Source organism: Manduca sexta, chromosome 26, assembly GCF_014839805.1.
Source record: "Manduca sexta isolate Smith_Timp_Sample1 chromosome 26, JHU_Msex_v1.0, whole genome shotgun sequence".
NCBI lineage: Eukaryota > Metazoa > Arthropoda > Insecta > Lepidoptera > Sphingidae > Manduca > Manduca sexta.
The window spans coordinates 11938014-11954103 of record NC_051140.1 but is presented as its reverse complement, the minus strand read 5'-3'; the positions used below and the strand labels follow the sequence as shown (position 1 = coordinate 11954103).

The 16090-nt window shown below is 33.3% G+C and overlaps 3 protein-coding genes across 6 annotated transcripts; 2 read left to right on the top strand and 1 right to left on the bottom strand.

The window, feature by feature from the left end:
- The first annotated feature begins 61 nt into the window (after positions 1-61).
- Positions 62-6993, top strand: LOC115442525 (lipoamide acyltransferase component of branched-chain alpha-keto acid dehydrogenase complex, mitochondrial). The gene is made up of 9 exons (XM_030167575.2): positions 62-305; positions 1789-1958; positions 2868-3052; positions 4338-4450; positions 4739-4978; positions 5206-5472; positions 5562-5690; positions 5766-5837; positions 6752-6993. The coding sequence occupies exons 1-9, from the start codon at positions 225-227 to the stop codon at positions 6914-6916; spliced, it is 1422 nt and encodes a 473-aa protein (XP_030023435.1). The 5' UTR covers positions 62-224; the 3' UTR covers positions 6917-6993.
- Positions 6979-8523, bottom strand: LOC115442526 (m-AAA protease-interacting protein 1, mitochondrial). Its single transcript, XM_030167576.2, has 4 exons — positions 8408-8523; positions 7904-8332; positions 7508-7706; positions 6979-7305 (listed from the first exon to the last, which is right to left on the bottom strand). Exons 2-4 carry the CDS (start codon positions 8330-8332, stop codon positions 7121-7123), a joined length of 813 nt encoding a protein of 270 aa, XP_030023436.2. The 5' UTR covers positions 8408-8523; the 3' UTR covers positions 6979-7120.
- Positions 8524-9527: 1004 nt separating this feature from the next.
- Positions 9528-15826, top strand: LOC115442515 (beta-1,3-glucan-binding protein). Of its 4 annotated transcripts, none has more exons than XM_030167562.2 (9): positions 9528-9856; positions 10861-11059; positions 12121-12275; positions 13510-13673; positions 13803-13924; positions 14378-14507; positions 14712-14860; positions 15014-15115; positions 15655-15826. In XM_030167562.2, exons 2-9 carry the CDS (start codon positions 10871-10873, stop codon positions 15769-15771), a joined length of 1128 nt encoding a protein of 375 aa, XP_030023422.1. In that variant the 5' UTR covers positions 9528-9856; positions 10861-10870; the 3' UTR covers positions 15772-15826. The 4 variants fall into 4 exon arrangements, with proteins under 4 accessions (XP_030023422.1, XP_030023421.1, XP_030023423.1 ...); XM_030167561.2 differs by lacking the exon at positions 9528-9856 and adding an exon at positions 9940-10001; XM_030167563.2 differs by lacking the exon at positions 9528-9856 and adding an exon at positions 10026-10047.
- Positions 15827-16090: the final 264 nt, after the last annotated feature.

The window sequence follows — 16090 nt, the reverse complement described above, 5'->3', positions numbered from 1 at the left end:
AGATTCGCATATTTTTGTGGATCTAGAGACCAACATTGCTTTCCTCATAACGAATGATTGACTTAACAAAACTAGACGTATAATTTGGTTGATATATGTTAATCAAAGCCGCGGCCTGCTGATAATAAGGCGATAGCATTCAGTTGTGTTTGAAACGAGCCAGACGCGACATGTTGCTCGACTTCAACAAAATATTATAAAATATATAAAACAATTTGGTAAACATGTCATTTCTTACTAGAAGGTGTTTGATTAATGTGAAAAACATAAATAGAAGCCGCCACACGTGGATATTGTTGCAAAACGTAAGTAAAACGATTAACCAGTTATAAATTGCTATCTGGGAGTAGGTATTTATAGTGAATTAAATTATGAATATCATATAAACGTGTTTTAAGGCGAGAAACGTAATATTACAAAACTTGCATCATTTGGTTAACAACATAACAACGCGCAACACGATGACCCATGACCCTCATATTTTGTCATGTATTTAAATTCTTAAACAATGTACGAAGTTATTTATTCGATGTGTAACAAGCATTGTATAATAAAATTCACCGACGCGACGGTTGCATTTAAGTTATTTGGAACTATGTCGATTTATTGTAAGTAAACATGGAAGCGAACTATTTAATCTTGTTTTAATAGATATATTATTTTATTTTATCTTATAACAGGTGATTCGCTTACATTTAAATAAGACATATATAATATATATGTTCACAAATATAAAAATAAAATATATCAAAATTCAATATATAAGTTTTACAGAACGAATTTCGTGACAGGTAGATATTGTATATGCATAATGCCTATTTTAATCACAGTAAGGTCGTCATAAAAATCAGAAATATCGATTTTAAATAATTGTCTACATAGTAATAAGATAAGACGATTATAAAACGAATAAACTCTTATCAACACATTAACGAATGAACAATTTGACAACAGATAACACTGACTTGTACGTATGTCGGCAGTAGAATGAGCAGTATTTGAAAGCAAATATTTTTAATCTCAAATCTTATTTAAAAAATTAATTGGTAATAAAGTTGACATGGTCTAAATTATCTCATTATCTAGTGTCTAGACCCAAATAACTCAGCCAAACTTACTTTATTGAAAATACATTCATTATACACGGTTGAAACGTCATAACTTTTAAAACAATCAACTTAAGAAATTCAAAATTCTGTTATATGAATAGGTATAATAAAAAGCATTACTTATAGTTATTTCAAAAATGGACGAACTTTACTTAATATTTTTAACCAGATTTACTTCATCGACCCCTTTTTTTATTTCCTTCTTGGTTCTTAAAACACTTAACGTAATAAAATAATCCTTAAAAATATGTACCTAATTAAATCTATTTATACTATTATATAAAACTGAAGAGTTTGAACGCGCTAGTCTCACGGAATACCTAATGGATTTTAATGAAAATTGGTTGGTTGCTACTTTCTATTCTGTGAAAGAGTTTTACGGGAAAGTATTTGCCCTGGAAAACTCTTTTACGCGGGCGGAGCCATGAGCAATAATAAATATAACACCTAGAAATCATAGAAAACCATTCGATTAAAGTTGGAAAGTCAGGATTTCCTCAACCAGTTGAATATCACATAATATTGTAAAGAAAATAACAAGTGTAAACGTTGTTTTATGCATCATTGATTAAGAGAACTTTTGGTCCTTGTTATTCGCACTTTATGCTTTTTATTCAAATGTTTAATTGCCGGATACTACTGTTTTTAAACACTAAAATATTGATTATTCTATTTACAGGCGAAACATTGCTCGTCACACAGAACAACTAACCAGCTTTTAAAGAATAATTTTATAGAAAATTACTCCAAATGGAAATGTTTTCACACAAGTCAAACTGTCAATAAAATTGTAGCTTTCAAGCTTTCCGATATAGGTGAAGGCATTCGCGAAGTCGTCATCAAAGAATGGTGAGATGCACCTAAAGTATTTATCTGGATTTTGTTTGTTTGTTAATATTTTGTAAAGCAGTGTGACGAAGATAGCCTAACATGGCCCGCCATCCATTTTTTCGTTTCTTTTGTGTTGTGATGCAAAATGATATTCCTATTTTTTGTTAGTTCATTAATTATTCAATTTTATAATATATATTCATACGTTCCAATATAATCGAACGTTTTTCTTCATATTTCTTCATGAAACGACTTGAGGAATAATGTAAAAAAGAAGTAGGCCATTAATGAGTCCATTAGCTTATACTTATTCTGCGGGCGTCATACAAAACAAAAAAGCCTTTATGGTTCTTCTAAATGCCGCTTTCCCCTTTTGTAATATAATGTTATGTAATGACCTGTGCCTATCGACTACTATCGGTCTTCGAAAAATACTTACTTACAGTTTTTAAGGAAAAGTAATTTTCTGTACCTAAATACATACATACATACATAACATCACGCATTTATCCCCGAAGGGGTATGCAGAGGCGCAACTAGGGCACCCACTTTTCGCCAAGTATGTTCCGTCCCATGATGTGATAGGGGGCGAGCCTATCGCCATATCGGGCACAAATTCCAGACTCCGGGCTGATACTGAGTAGAAAAACCCAAATATCACTTTGCCCGACCCGGGATTCGAACCCAGGACCTCAGAGCGCTATTGTACCGGACATGTAATACAACTACGCCACCGAGGCAGCCTGTACCTAAATGCCTATTAAAAATAATTATTCGAAAACGAATTATAGGTACCTCTTTAAATATTTATGTGAATATTACATAGAATTATTATTTACAGATAATACACACTAATTCCAGAAATAAATACTAATGAACATATCTTGCGGTATATTGTAATCATGCAATTAATTTACATAATTCCAGGTTTGTTAAGGTTGGTGACAAGGTCCAACAGTTTGACAACATCTGCGAGGTCCAAAGTGACAAGGCAGCAGTGACCATCACCAGCCGATACGATGGTGTGGTTACTAAACTGTACCATAGCGTAGACCAGATAGCTCTGGTAGGACAACCACTCGTGGATATAAATGTCGAGGGTACTGAAGAAGGTAAATTCTGAAGATCTTGGGAAGTGTGGTAGCCAATTAGTCCATTGAAAAGTTACATTTGGGGTTGCGTTTTTTAGAGGACGCAATTTTATTCTTTTGAAGTGTAGGGGGGGTCAGTCTAAAGCTAAAACCAAGTGTGTGGGGTCGCCACCCTTGTCCCACGGCCGCCATCTTGAAAATAGGGGTTGAAAGGGTTTTTACGATGTATCTCTTCAACTAGTTATCTGACAAAAAATATGTATAAATATTTTGGCTGATAATTTTGTGTTGAAGTTGTCGTAAGTAAGTTATTTATTAGCATTTTGACTTTTAAAAGTCTTTTAAAAGTCAAAATGATAATAAAAAAAAAAAGTAGTTTTCACTAAAGTTAAAATCGTGTCTAAAATCATTCGAAATCGTCTTCACAATTAAAAACAGAATAAAATACATCCGCACGTACAGAAATATGTAGCACAACTAAAAGATATAAGTTGAACGACAACTTCAACACAATATTATCAGCTATTCTTACAATAAGAGAGGTTAGAAAGAATAATAATAATAGCAGGCAGATGTTCTTTTGTTCCCTAATGGTCCCTTGGGTATTTGGGTATTAATGAGAGTACAAAAAAAAGTATTATGAACCTTATAAACACACGTTCTGATGACGTTGCAATGGACATTGCTTAACATTGAATTTCTTAACATTTTCGCTCATAACTTTTGACCAAAGTTGTAGAGAATTTAATTTGCAACAAAAATGTTTATACATTTTTTTTGTCAGATAAATAGTTTAAGAGATACATCGTAAAAACCATTTCAACCCCTATTTTCAAGATGGCGGCCGTGGGACAAGGGTGGCGACCCCACAAACTTGGTTTTAGCTTTAGACTGACCCCCCCTACACATCAAAAAAATAAAATTGCGTCCTCTAAAAAACGCAAGGTAAGGCCTAAAAAATGTAACATTTCAATGGACTAAATGTCTTAATTATAAACTCGATATTTACATTTCTTATGCATCCAAAGATTTCCGCTAAAGTGCGAGATTCGAGCTTGATTCTGTTCCACCTAAGGTTTCGACCGATAATGTACGGATTTTAGCAATTATTTCCTTAGTCTCTTTATGGTTAAATAAGTTACTTATAAACTACCTTGCAAACTAATTAAAACGGCAAAGTAGGTTCACCTACACGTTTCACTAATGGTGTAGAAGAACCACGATAGAAAATTAGTTACGGATAATTAATAACAGTAGGGTAGAGTAGCTACATAATTAATACCTTTGTTTTTTATTACTATTCCAGCTACACCAGAACCTGAAGTAACAAAATCACACGAAGCGCCACGTGCCGAAAACACTCAAAGAGTCAAAGTATTAACAACTCCAGCAGTAAGGAGGATAGCTGCTCAATTTAAAGTAGGTTTAAAAAAAAACATTAGAACGGGTATAAACAGTTATTATGTATACCTATTATGTATGAAACTGAGTTTGCGTCACAATGTGCGCGAAAAATGTCACTAGCGGCTAGGGACTAAAACCACCAGGTAGGACATGATGGGATCTTGTTTGACAAATTTAGGGAAACTAAGTGTCGTGTTTTAGAAAGACAATGGCAAAATTGTAGTATAATCGGTACATTTATTCGCAAAATTGGTTGCAGCTTGACACTATCAGTTATAAACATAAAATATTTATTTGTTTAAGGTAGACTTAAATGCTGTTAAACCAACTGGCAGAAATGGAAGAATACTTAAAGAAGATATGTTAGCACATTTAAATATAAGCGCGGATAAATCAAATGAAATTCCAGACCTGACTTCCATAAAAGCAGTAGAGATACCCATAACAAAAGCGCAAGCTACAGTTGAAGTTGTGTTAGAAGACCAAATTAAGCCTGTAACTGGATTTACTAGAGCAATGGTCAAATCGATGACTGAAGCAATGGTATGTTTGATAGCAATAATATATAAAATAAATATAGCAATGCTGGTGAGCCATATATCAAATAGCGGAACCTCGCCCGAAAACAGCTCCCCCCCCCCCTACATTCCACTTTTTAAAAGCACAAGCAAAATATTTTTTCTAAACATTTGATGATAATATACATAAACCTGTATAGAATTATTAAAAACATACGAATACTTTAAAATACCACATATATTTTTTTACAGAAAATACCCCACTTCGTATTGAGTGATGAATATAATGTGACAAAATTAGTTGAAACAAGAAATATTTTAAAGGATTTGGCAAAGGAGCGAGGTGTTAAGTTGACGTACATGCCATTGATCATCAAAGCAGCTTCATTGGGCTTAAGTCATTTGCCAATTTTAAATAGTAGTCTCGATAGTAATTGTGAAAATATTATCTATAAAGCAAGTCATAACATTGGGGTCGCCATGGACACACCCAATGGGCTAGTCGTACCTGTTATCAAGGTAAACACTCGCGCATTCATATTTATTATTTGATAATGGTGTAATGAGAAGATTGTGAGCTAATAATATAACACTTTTATGTGTTTCAGAATGTCCAAAATAAATCTATATTAGAAATAGCACGAGAATTAAACGAGCTTCAAGAAAAAGGTTCAAAAGGGCAACTCGGGCTCAACGATTTAAGCGGTGGAACATTTACAATTTCCAACATTGGAATTGTACGTATACTTTTTTATATATTATAATTTGTTATTTTCTACTATCATGTTTCAGACAATTTGTTTATATTTCAGGTTGGAGGGACATATACGAAACCTGTAATATTTCCACCTCAAGTATCTATAGGAGCCTTGGGAAAAATACAGGTAAAGTCTCTTAATTTTTTTATTTACCATATGTAGCCAAGTTAAAATTCATTTTGTCAGTGTAGTTGGTGTAATTCATGTAAGTAGATCAACCGAAGTAAACCGACTTAAAGCGTAAAAAAAAAGCGAAATTTAAATCAAAATTGCTCCTCGATAAAGGGACAAATTTATCTTTGCCTGCTGTGAGCCTCTGAGTACGGCGCGGTGTCTCAACATGCCTTGAAATTATGTCCTCCCGCTGTTTACGGAATCTGATGGCAGTGCCACCGATTACAGAAAGAGAAACATATTAAATAACATGACATCTGTATCCAAAAGGAGTAGGCTGACATAATAAGTTTCTGCTTTACATGATCTTTATATACTACTTTTGTTTAATCTACTTTTATTAGTCTCGTCAGGTATTTTCGACGGTTTAGAATACTATAGATCTACCTTTTACTTTAAACTAAAACTTTAAATGTCAGAGTTTACACGTCCTTATTTTCTTTTCGCCCATCCTCCGCCGACTCCACCTATATTCGCCTTATGAATATGTTTTGTCAGTCATCATCCTTTTGAAATCCTTAAACCACTGACAGACGCTTGTCTCAATTCTCAGGTCTACATACTCTACTACAGTACTATCATAAGCGTAGCTAGAGAGGTTCTAGTTACACGAATTTGGATAAAATTTGGCTCACAGAAATTAAATCAACAAACGTATTCTAGTCAATGACTCAACTTATCACTGTTGTGTTACTTTTTTCCTATAAGTAAATATCTACTGTATACTTTGAGAGACAATGTTCCAAGACATGGATTAAATGAATCATTAACTATAAATCTTTATGAATTAGGGCATAAATTTCAACGAGGCCGTTAGTGATTAACTTTAAATAAATTCTGTGTAAACCACAATGATTTTGTTTCAGGTTCTCCCTCGATTTGATTCCGAAGGCAATGTGGTGAAGGCCCACATTTTGACTGTGAGCTGGTCCGCCGATCACCGGGTAGTGGATGGTGTCACCATGGCACGTTACTCCAATTACATGAAGCAATATTTAGAAAATCCTTCCACTTTAATTTTGGAATTATAAAGACTTTGAAAATAACTTATCCAAAGTATTTGTTTTGTTAATAATAAAAGATCATAAAAATATATTACTTATACTCACGTTTTTATTTTTAATGCATCGTCAAAAAAATTGTGGCATAATATATTCCTATAAAAAATACAAAAATATGATTTATTAGTTAAGTTTGAAACGATCAATGTACCTACCTACATATTAATTTTAATGCTACCGACGTAAAACTTCAAAACGAGTAACTTTAAAGTATGCAATAGTCCATTCAGGAATACAATGCGGAGTATACTCTCTATGAAACCTAGCAAATATTTCAGTGAATATCAATGCTTCTATGTTATTAATTGGTGCCCACTTTAGAGCTAGGAATGCCATGTCCACGTCACAGAATTTTTTATCTGCAAATAGAAACAATACTGATAATACTAACAGCAATTTTATAGTATTATTAAAATGAAAACCGTGTAATTCGGTGATAAAATTTATCATTTCGAGCAAAAGAAATCACCGCAAACTTCATAAATGAAGCGCGCTATTATTCTACTAACATTCATTTATTACGCAAGACTATAAAATGTATCCTTTGAAACTAAGACGTACCCGCAATTCTTATGAAGTATACTTTTCTCGCTGATGAAATTTGAATATCTTCTAGATTAAGAGCTAATAATGACCTCTGCTTATCGCTCCAATTACGATCCAATTCACGCATTAAGCTTAATCGTGCAGCTTTTGTCAACAAACCATTTAGTTCCGTATATTGACCCTCACTTATAGCATGTGTTACTCGGGATATTGCCTAAAAATAAAGTTCTTGCTTTAGAGTATACAAAGAATAAATTCGCTTAGGTAGGGATTAGGAACTTGTTAAAATTTTAAATAATTAGGTATAATACTTATATTGTTGACTTTAAAGAAGAATTTATCACTCTCATGGAAATGTCTGGGGTCGATTCATAAACCCTAACACAACTGTTACAAAAGAAATGATTGTACTTGTTTCGTTCCGTATTTGAATTCTTTTTCTTCAAACGTTGAATCCCAAATATTCTTTAATACACCAAAATCAATTTTAATCATAAGCCATGTAAGTGGATTTTGTAGCAATATCAGTTTAGGAACACGTTTCTTTTGCTTCTTCGGTCCTTTATCTTTTCTTTTAAAAGTAAAAGGTTTTGCAAGACCTTTAAAAAAGCTTAACGCATTGTTGGATGACAAAAATAAATTAGGATAATTATTTAATCCTCTTGGAGGTTCTAAATGACGAAAGTACTTCGGTAACTCATGTTTAAAGTAACACGTGCCACATGAGAACGATTGTGAAGTCAAATACGCCTTGCTTAATGGAAGGTAATGATTTGCCAGTGTAGCAAACAGCGGCGCAATTGGACGAAAGCCCTTGAATAGTTTTGTTGATACTGCCATCTAAAACAGGTTGATCATTTTGTTGATATTCATATTTATTTAAGACAGATTCTTAAATATTATGACTATATCAACCTTATGCCCATGGCATAGAATTTGCAGAATCAAAATTTATACATTATTTATGTTGTACCACTTATAATTTTCCATTTTTTGGTAGATGATAAAACTTGTTACAAACTGACGTAATGCATTAAAATGTCTAATTTAAAGAGAAGTTCAATTGGCCCATACTGACACATGTGTCGTATATTTTATTTTTTATATAGATTTGTTAACAATGAAGGTATATAGCCACGCAAATGAATTTCGATCTCTTTGTTCTCATGATACTAACTAAAGGTAAAAATACTTATTTATTCTATTTTTCTTTAAGTTAATATATTTAATCAACATTTTGCCAATTATGTGGCCCTACCGAGTTTTTCAATCAAGTAAAAAGTTATTGTCTAGATCTATTCGCATGGTCCGAAGGGATACCTATATAAATTTAAACGATGTTTTTTTTTTATTTTTAATGTTAAGTTTCCATTGTAAGTAATTACTTAGTACCGCAAAAGAGTTAAAATTGCTAATTGATATAAGTAAGTAAAGTAAATTAAGTAGTTTTATATTGCACGCAAATGTTTCAACTTGAGTTGTTTTTTTATATAAGTATGTCTGAAATAATAATTCGTCATATTAGTATGAATTATTTTTAAAATATTAAAATGCTCTTGTCTTCTTGCTCTACATTATACATATATGTACCTATGTATGCAAACTAAGGGTAGTATTTATGATACAACTCAATATCGTTCTAAAGTACGATATGAGCTGACACACATTCAGATTAGTCAGCATCTTAAGATCGTCACTATTTAGTAAACAAAAATAAACGATATCTTAAGTCACAGGATATGACGGATTTTGACAACTGAGTTTCATGATTTAACAGCGGCGACTCATCACGGAATATGCTCTTAAGTAACAGCTTAAATCTATACTTATTTGTTTACAAATTGGATTTTTCGGATTAGAATAAAATTATATTCTTGTGGACAATAATAATATTATATATAGTGAATGAGGAAATTGTAGAAAATCGTGAATTTACTAAACATAAATGGCTACTGCGCGTACCTACTATCGTGCGGATAGTATTAGTTCCGTTTGGCTGAGCTCATTGTATTGACATTGTGTGTACTTTGCTTAGTAATATTACATGTTCACAAAACACTAGTCCGTGCGGTGGGAACATGTGCGAATGTCATTTGTTTTTGTGTTGTCTGCAAAAAGTCCAAGTAATCCCAAATTATCAATTATAAAATCAAACGGAAATTAATTATTATCAAATATCATAATTAAGTACTTATATTAATGATGAAATCGATCAGTTCAATAGATTGTGCAACTATAGATGCCATGATAACGTATTTTTTAATGATAACCCCCCTATATCAGTGGCAATGAGATAAATATAACGCCAAATATGATTAAATCTTAAGCTACGACTACAGAGTTGGATCAAATCGAAGCTACAAGGTATGATTTAGGTAAATAATTGTATTAAACGGGTATCAATCAAATTTATTTTAAAGTTTACCTAATTGTGTAACCTTGGCCTTTTCGTTTAAAATTATCGCGTGGAATCACATAAATTAACTCGGTTCAGTCGGAACATAAATAGGTATCGTATAGTTCCATTTATTTTTATATTTTTGTTAAAACAACTGGTAAGAAAATAATACCTAGGTTTATATTATTCACCAGTTTAAATATTTACATATGTCTGAATAAATTTTAATTTTATTGGACTTCGGTTAAAAATTGCCAATTACATTATACTCATTGTATATGTATGTAGATTTACCTAGTTAATAAATATATTATTTTTAAGCGATTCTTTTATAAGGGTTTAGTTTAAAGATATTTTTTCCAGAAAAAGTAAAACACATTTGAGTTGTATATAATTATACCCATTTACTTAAATTTAATCGGCTTAAATTGATGAGGAAAGTTTAAAATATTTTTATCTCAGTCTTAACTTCTAAAAAAAAACGGTAGGTACGTAACATATAAGTAGTAGTTTTAGATGCATATTCTCTTTAAACACCTATAAAGCATAATTCGTATTCAAGCAATATGAATCACAGTGGTAAATAAATTTATAGCGATGTATTTATTTTTTTTTGAGTAAAGGAAACAAACAATCATTTACTTACTAAGTGCTAATTGACGCATGGGTTTTCTGTGGCTTTACAAATTTGTGCGATGTTTGTAACGCGACCGTGACGAATCAATAAATACACAGACATACTTTAAAAGTTACACAGATGTTCACATTAACCTTTTCTCTACCAATGTGAAGTTCATTTAATACATTGTCCATCATTGTAACAGGTCGGTTTAATACAACGAAATAAACTAAAACAAAAGAAATTAATACACAATATTAGAACCGTTTATACGTCCGTATTATGTCAATCATTTATAATAACTGTGCGTTATTCTAAATGTATTAATTTATTATCATTCTTCTTTAACAGGCAGAACAGCATGTGGTATGTAATAACCAGCGTGGTTGCGCTGGCGGCGCTTAGCAATGCATGCACACCAAGTATAACGACAGTCAGCGGCACTCATGCGCCAAGCACTGTCTGTTCCGGAGCTATGATCTTCGCAGACGACTTCGAAGAATTCGATTTGGAGAAATGGCAACACGAAAACACTCTTGCCGGCGGTGGAGTGAGTGCTTATTCTGTATAGTTAGACTCTGTTAGACGAAAAAAATTATTAATAATCAAGGAAGATAAGTATTATGAGTTATTATAAAACATTTTGAGGTAGTAATTGCTGTAGGAAATGTACAAGGCTAGCAACTTGTATTTAAAATGACGCAAAGGCGAGTAGTGCTATAATGGCGGATAAGACACTGCTACTGGAAAGAGCGACTTAAGCCGTATGGTATATTGCGCGCTAACGTGTAGGGTGATTTGATCAGTTAAAAATAGCATTATTATTATAAATTATGTTCTATGAGAATTTTCATTATGTGGGAATGAGTATGGCTGTAGTACGCATTTGTATATGAATGTATATGACCCTGATAGGATAAATTAACAAAGACTTTCTCACATCTGTATGTGTAGAGTAGCTGTCTACTCTCTACAATTGCTACCCTCTTAGCTTCATCCTTCGTTTTTATTTTTTCTATTCGTATTCGTTCCGACATTTGCTTACCTAGCCACGTACGCTTGCCATATACTCAGATTAAAAACAATAAAATAATACTTATTACTAGAATAAAAAAAAAGAATTTCCATGTGCGCAGACTCGAATATTCAATATTCATTCGGCCTCTACAAGGCTTTTTCTTATTTTGGTAATTTCTCCAGTTTTATATCATTTACTCAGTGAGAATTGATGAAATATTGTTTTGTTTATACAAAGTCATCGGCACATATAAATTTATCTGCAAGACTGGTGCGAGGGATGCGGGGGAAAGGACGGATGACAACAAGGTCAATGGAAGAATAAATCTATATGGGCTAACTTCAGGCCGAACAATAAGATTAGGCATAGTTAGTTAAGATGCAAAGATGTAGTGCTAGTAAGACTGACTTACTTGGATGCGTGTAAATGAGCCTTGAACTGCAATTGTATTGAATTAACAGTGACACAAGCTTATCTTGTTAATCTACCAAGTTAGACGTTTATATTTGAAAAAATTACTTACTTATTATTTTTATTGCTTTTGCTTGTTCATTTATGATTATTTTTTTATCATGTTGGTTTACTTGTAACAGAATTGGGAATTCCAATATTACAACAACAACCGTACAAATTCGTTTACACACAGCGGCCTTTTGTTCATACGTCCATCACTGACGTCCGATCAATTTGGCAAATCATTTCTCACCAGCGGCCGTCTCAATATTGAAGGAGGCGCACCTGCGGACAGGTAAATGATGCATGCTAAATAACTACACCAGCCTGTAAGAATAAACAGGAGATGCTTAAAGATTTTTTTATTACTCGATCTGGGTTTAGAACACAAAAACTTACGAGTTCATAAGTCATTCACCTAGTCTATATTTATGTTAACATAAGCAATTAATAAGTTTGTTTTTGAATGATACTTCTTATATGCATCTAGATTCTGGAATATATAAAATGTTATTGTTAGGGTTCATTTACACGTCAGAGGTGTGTGCCCTTGGGATTTGAACCTGCAGATATTCGTCTTGGCAGTCCGTTCCACACCCAACTAGGCTAACGTCGCTTAATTAATGTGTGTATTCTTTGTGAATTTATCGTTCGCTTTAACGGTGAAGGAAAACATCGTGAGGAAACCTGCACATCTGAGAAGTTCTCTATAGGAATTTCGAGGGTGTGTGAAGTCTACCAATCCGCACTAGGCCAGCGTGGTGGACTAAGGCCTAATCCCTCTCAGTAGTAGAGGAGGCCCGTGCTCAGCAGTAGGCAAGTATATAATACAGGGCTGATATTATTATTATTATTTACACGTACCACACATACACCACATCGTAGCGACAAATAGGGTAGTTTACTATTTGTTTTATATAAATTTTTCTGACATATAAGTATGTCGTCAACAATCTAAAAAAAACAAAATCCAAGCAATAATAAATAAGTTACAACACAAGATTTGGTAGTAGGGCTAGCTGTCGAATAAAAGTAACACCAAATTGTGACGACATCGAGTCACCAACCGCAATGCTGTGTGCATGAAAAAGAGATAGAGCGATAGCCCCAACACGTCTCTACTATCGATCACAAGAAAAATAACATATTTTAAATACGAATAACTGCTTTTTTTTCAACGAGTTTTGTTGCCGATTTCACATAAGAATTTCTCTTTCGTATTATTTCCTGTTAAATATAAAATTATATGTAAACATAGGAAATTATTGTGTTTGCGTTGTGTTTGTCATGTAGTCGATATTATCCACACAGTTGAAATCGGCGGCAACATTTTGTCTGTGTAAATGAAGTTATTCATTTTAATTAAAAATATTTATTAATATTATAGTAGATATCGGCCACATCGCACGAACAATGTTACCACTGCTAGACCACATTTTGTTGCTACGATGTGGTGTGGCTGAAGTACGTGTAAATGTGTCGTTATAGTCTCAAAATATAACATGAATAAACATTCAAAATGATTACAGATGTACAAACCCTCAATGGTGGGGTTGTGAACGTACTGGAACTCCTACTAATGTGTTGAATCCGATAAAGAGTGCCCGTATACGCACCGTCAACTCATTCAGTTTCCGATATGGAAAAGTTGAAGTTAGAGCGAAAATGCCTGCCGGTGATTGGTTATGGCCTGGTATGTTCCAATCTTAACCGTTATGCTGGCTACTTATATTCCAACCTTCTATTCTTCATCATAAACACAATAACCTTAGATACTTGCCTACTCAATATAATAGGTACTATATGATGGTTTAATTTGCAGCAATTTGGTTGATGCCGGCCTACAATGCATATGGCACATGGCCAGCTTCTGGCGAAATAGATCTTGTGGAATCTCGAGGCAACAAAAATATGCTGCATAATGGTGTCCATATTGGTACACAGGTAAGAATGCAAACATGATACACCGCAATACTCTCACAATATTTTATCGTAATGATACACGATGCAACCCGTTTCATCTTCAATCGGATTCTGTTTAATCATTATGCTCTATGTCATTAAAAACGATAGATAGACGACTGGAAATGTCATTTTGAGCTATTATGATACGGAAAACCCATGGCATCAACGTACAGTGTGGAGTTTGACCCCTATACAAGTGTATCTGAAACTAGCACACTATGATGAGATCGTGCAAATGGAGAAGTTACGTTGTTAACATTGTGTCGTTATGTGTTCAGAGTAAATGGTTTTTATTAAACAGAATAAAGTTTTAAAGAAAATTTCGGTCCGCCCAACTGTAGGCCGCGCAGCACAATACTATTATTATAAACATAGCATTGTTTTAGTTCAGTCAAATATTAACCGTAATTGTATTATGTAATCAAATATCAGGAAGCTGGATCTACTCTCCACTACGGGCCCTATCCGGAGCTTAACGCATGGGAACGAACACATTGGATCAGGAGAAGTAGCGCTGGCTATGACACCGCATTCCACCAATACCAATTGGAATGGACACCGGGTGCGTATAAACTTATTATTCCATAAAATAAGAATGCATAAATGCCTTTAATAATAACGCAACTCATTATATCATGTTTTCTGTCTTCTAAAATTGTAAGAATAATAGTTAAATTTAGACTGAAGACTTATGGACGCAATTTCACACACATTAAGAGAGATGTTTTTATAGGTATTTATCTGATTAAAACAACTCTATTTTCAGACTACATAAAATTCAGTATCGACAATGTCGAGCTTGGGCGTGTGACACCTGGCAATGGTGGCTTTTGGGAGTACGGCGGTTTTAATTCAAACTCTAATATAGAAAATCCATGGAGATATGGCTCCAAAATGGCGCCTTTCGACCAAAAGGTAAAGATATAAAAAATAACCAAATCTAAAACGTTTTTTTTTTATTACTAAGTATCTTTTACTATTATTGTCTATTGGAAACAAGTTTTTACTTGCAACGTATTTGTGCCAATTTATAAAGTATATTAAAGTAACCTTATTTCCTTTCTTCAGTTTTATATTATCATCAATTTAGCTGTTGGAGGTACTAACGGATTCTTCCCCGATGGAGTTCAGAATCCCATACCGAAACCTTGGTGGAACGGATCGCCTACCGTTAGTACACAATACTTTATATGCTTATTTTAATGACGCTTTATACAATCCGCTTCAAGGCTTTCTTTTCGAATGCCAGGGATATGAGCTTTCGTCGATTCAATGCAAAGTAATTATAGTTAAAAAGAGTTCTTATAATATATCTTCGAAAATCTTAATGAGCACCAAAGCTTATAATGTTTTCCTTGCTAGTATTGTTTTTCGCTACTTCGAGCAATAATTACCTATATCAATAATGCACTCGTATCTTCGATAGTTAAGATTTTGTAATCCAATATTGATGTGGGTCTTGGCAGCACGTATTACTATCTACGGCTGAACTATCAACTTTAAACAAACGTGTTTCTATGAAATTGGGAGCATTGTATGTTTATTATACTTACTTACTTAGTTGTTACACTTAACAAATGTGAAAAATTAAGAAATATGGGATGCTATAATTTTAAATCTCTACTAACGTTTTTTAAATGAAATATTTCTCTAAAGATCACAACTACTACTATTGTCTTTAGACATTGTTAATATGTAGTATTTTTTAGGCTGCCACCGACTTCTGGAACGGTCAGGCTGGATGGCTGCCTACATGGAACTTGAACTCCAACGATGGGCAGGACGCTTCTCTGCAGGTGGACTATGTGCGGGTCTGGGCGTTGTAAGACGACAATGCGACATAATACCTAATATATCACTATTAAACGCCTTTATTATGTAGTATGTTTTTATTTGCTACATTACCTATACACAAAATAAATTAAATACGTACCTACGTATTTAATTTATTTAGTGTTATTATTATTCTACGTAATTTCTTAAACTATCTACCGGACCAATTCAAAAAAATCTTATAACAGGAATTTAAATTATCGGATGCTACTGCTGTGAACTACTTTTCAATAAGGAAAACCTTTAAACCCGGAAAGCTATAGAGCATAACTAGGGCATATTCAGTAACATTCCCGCTTGAAACTTAAACAT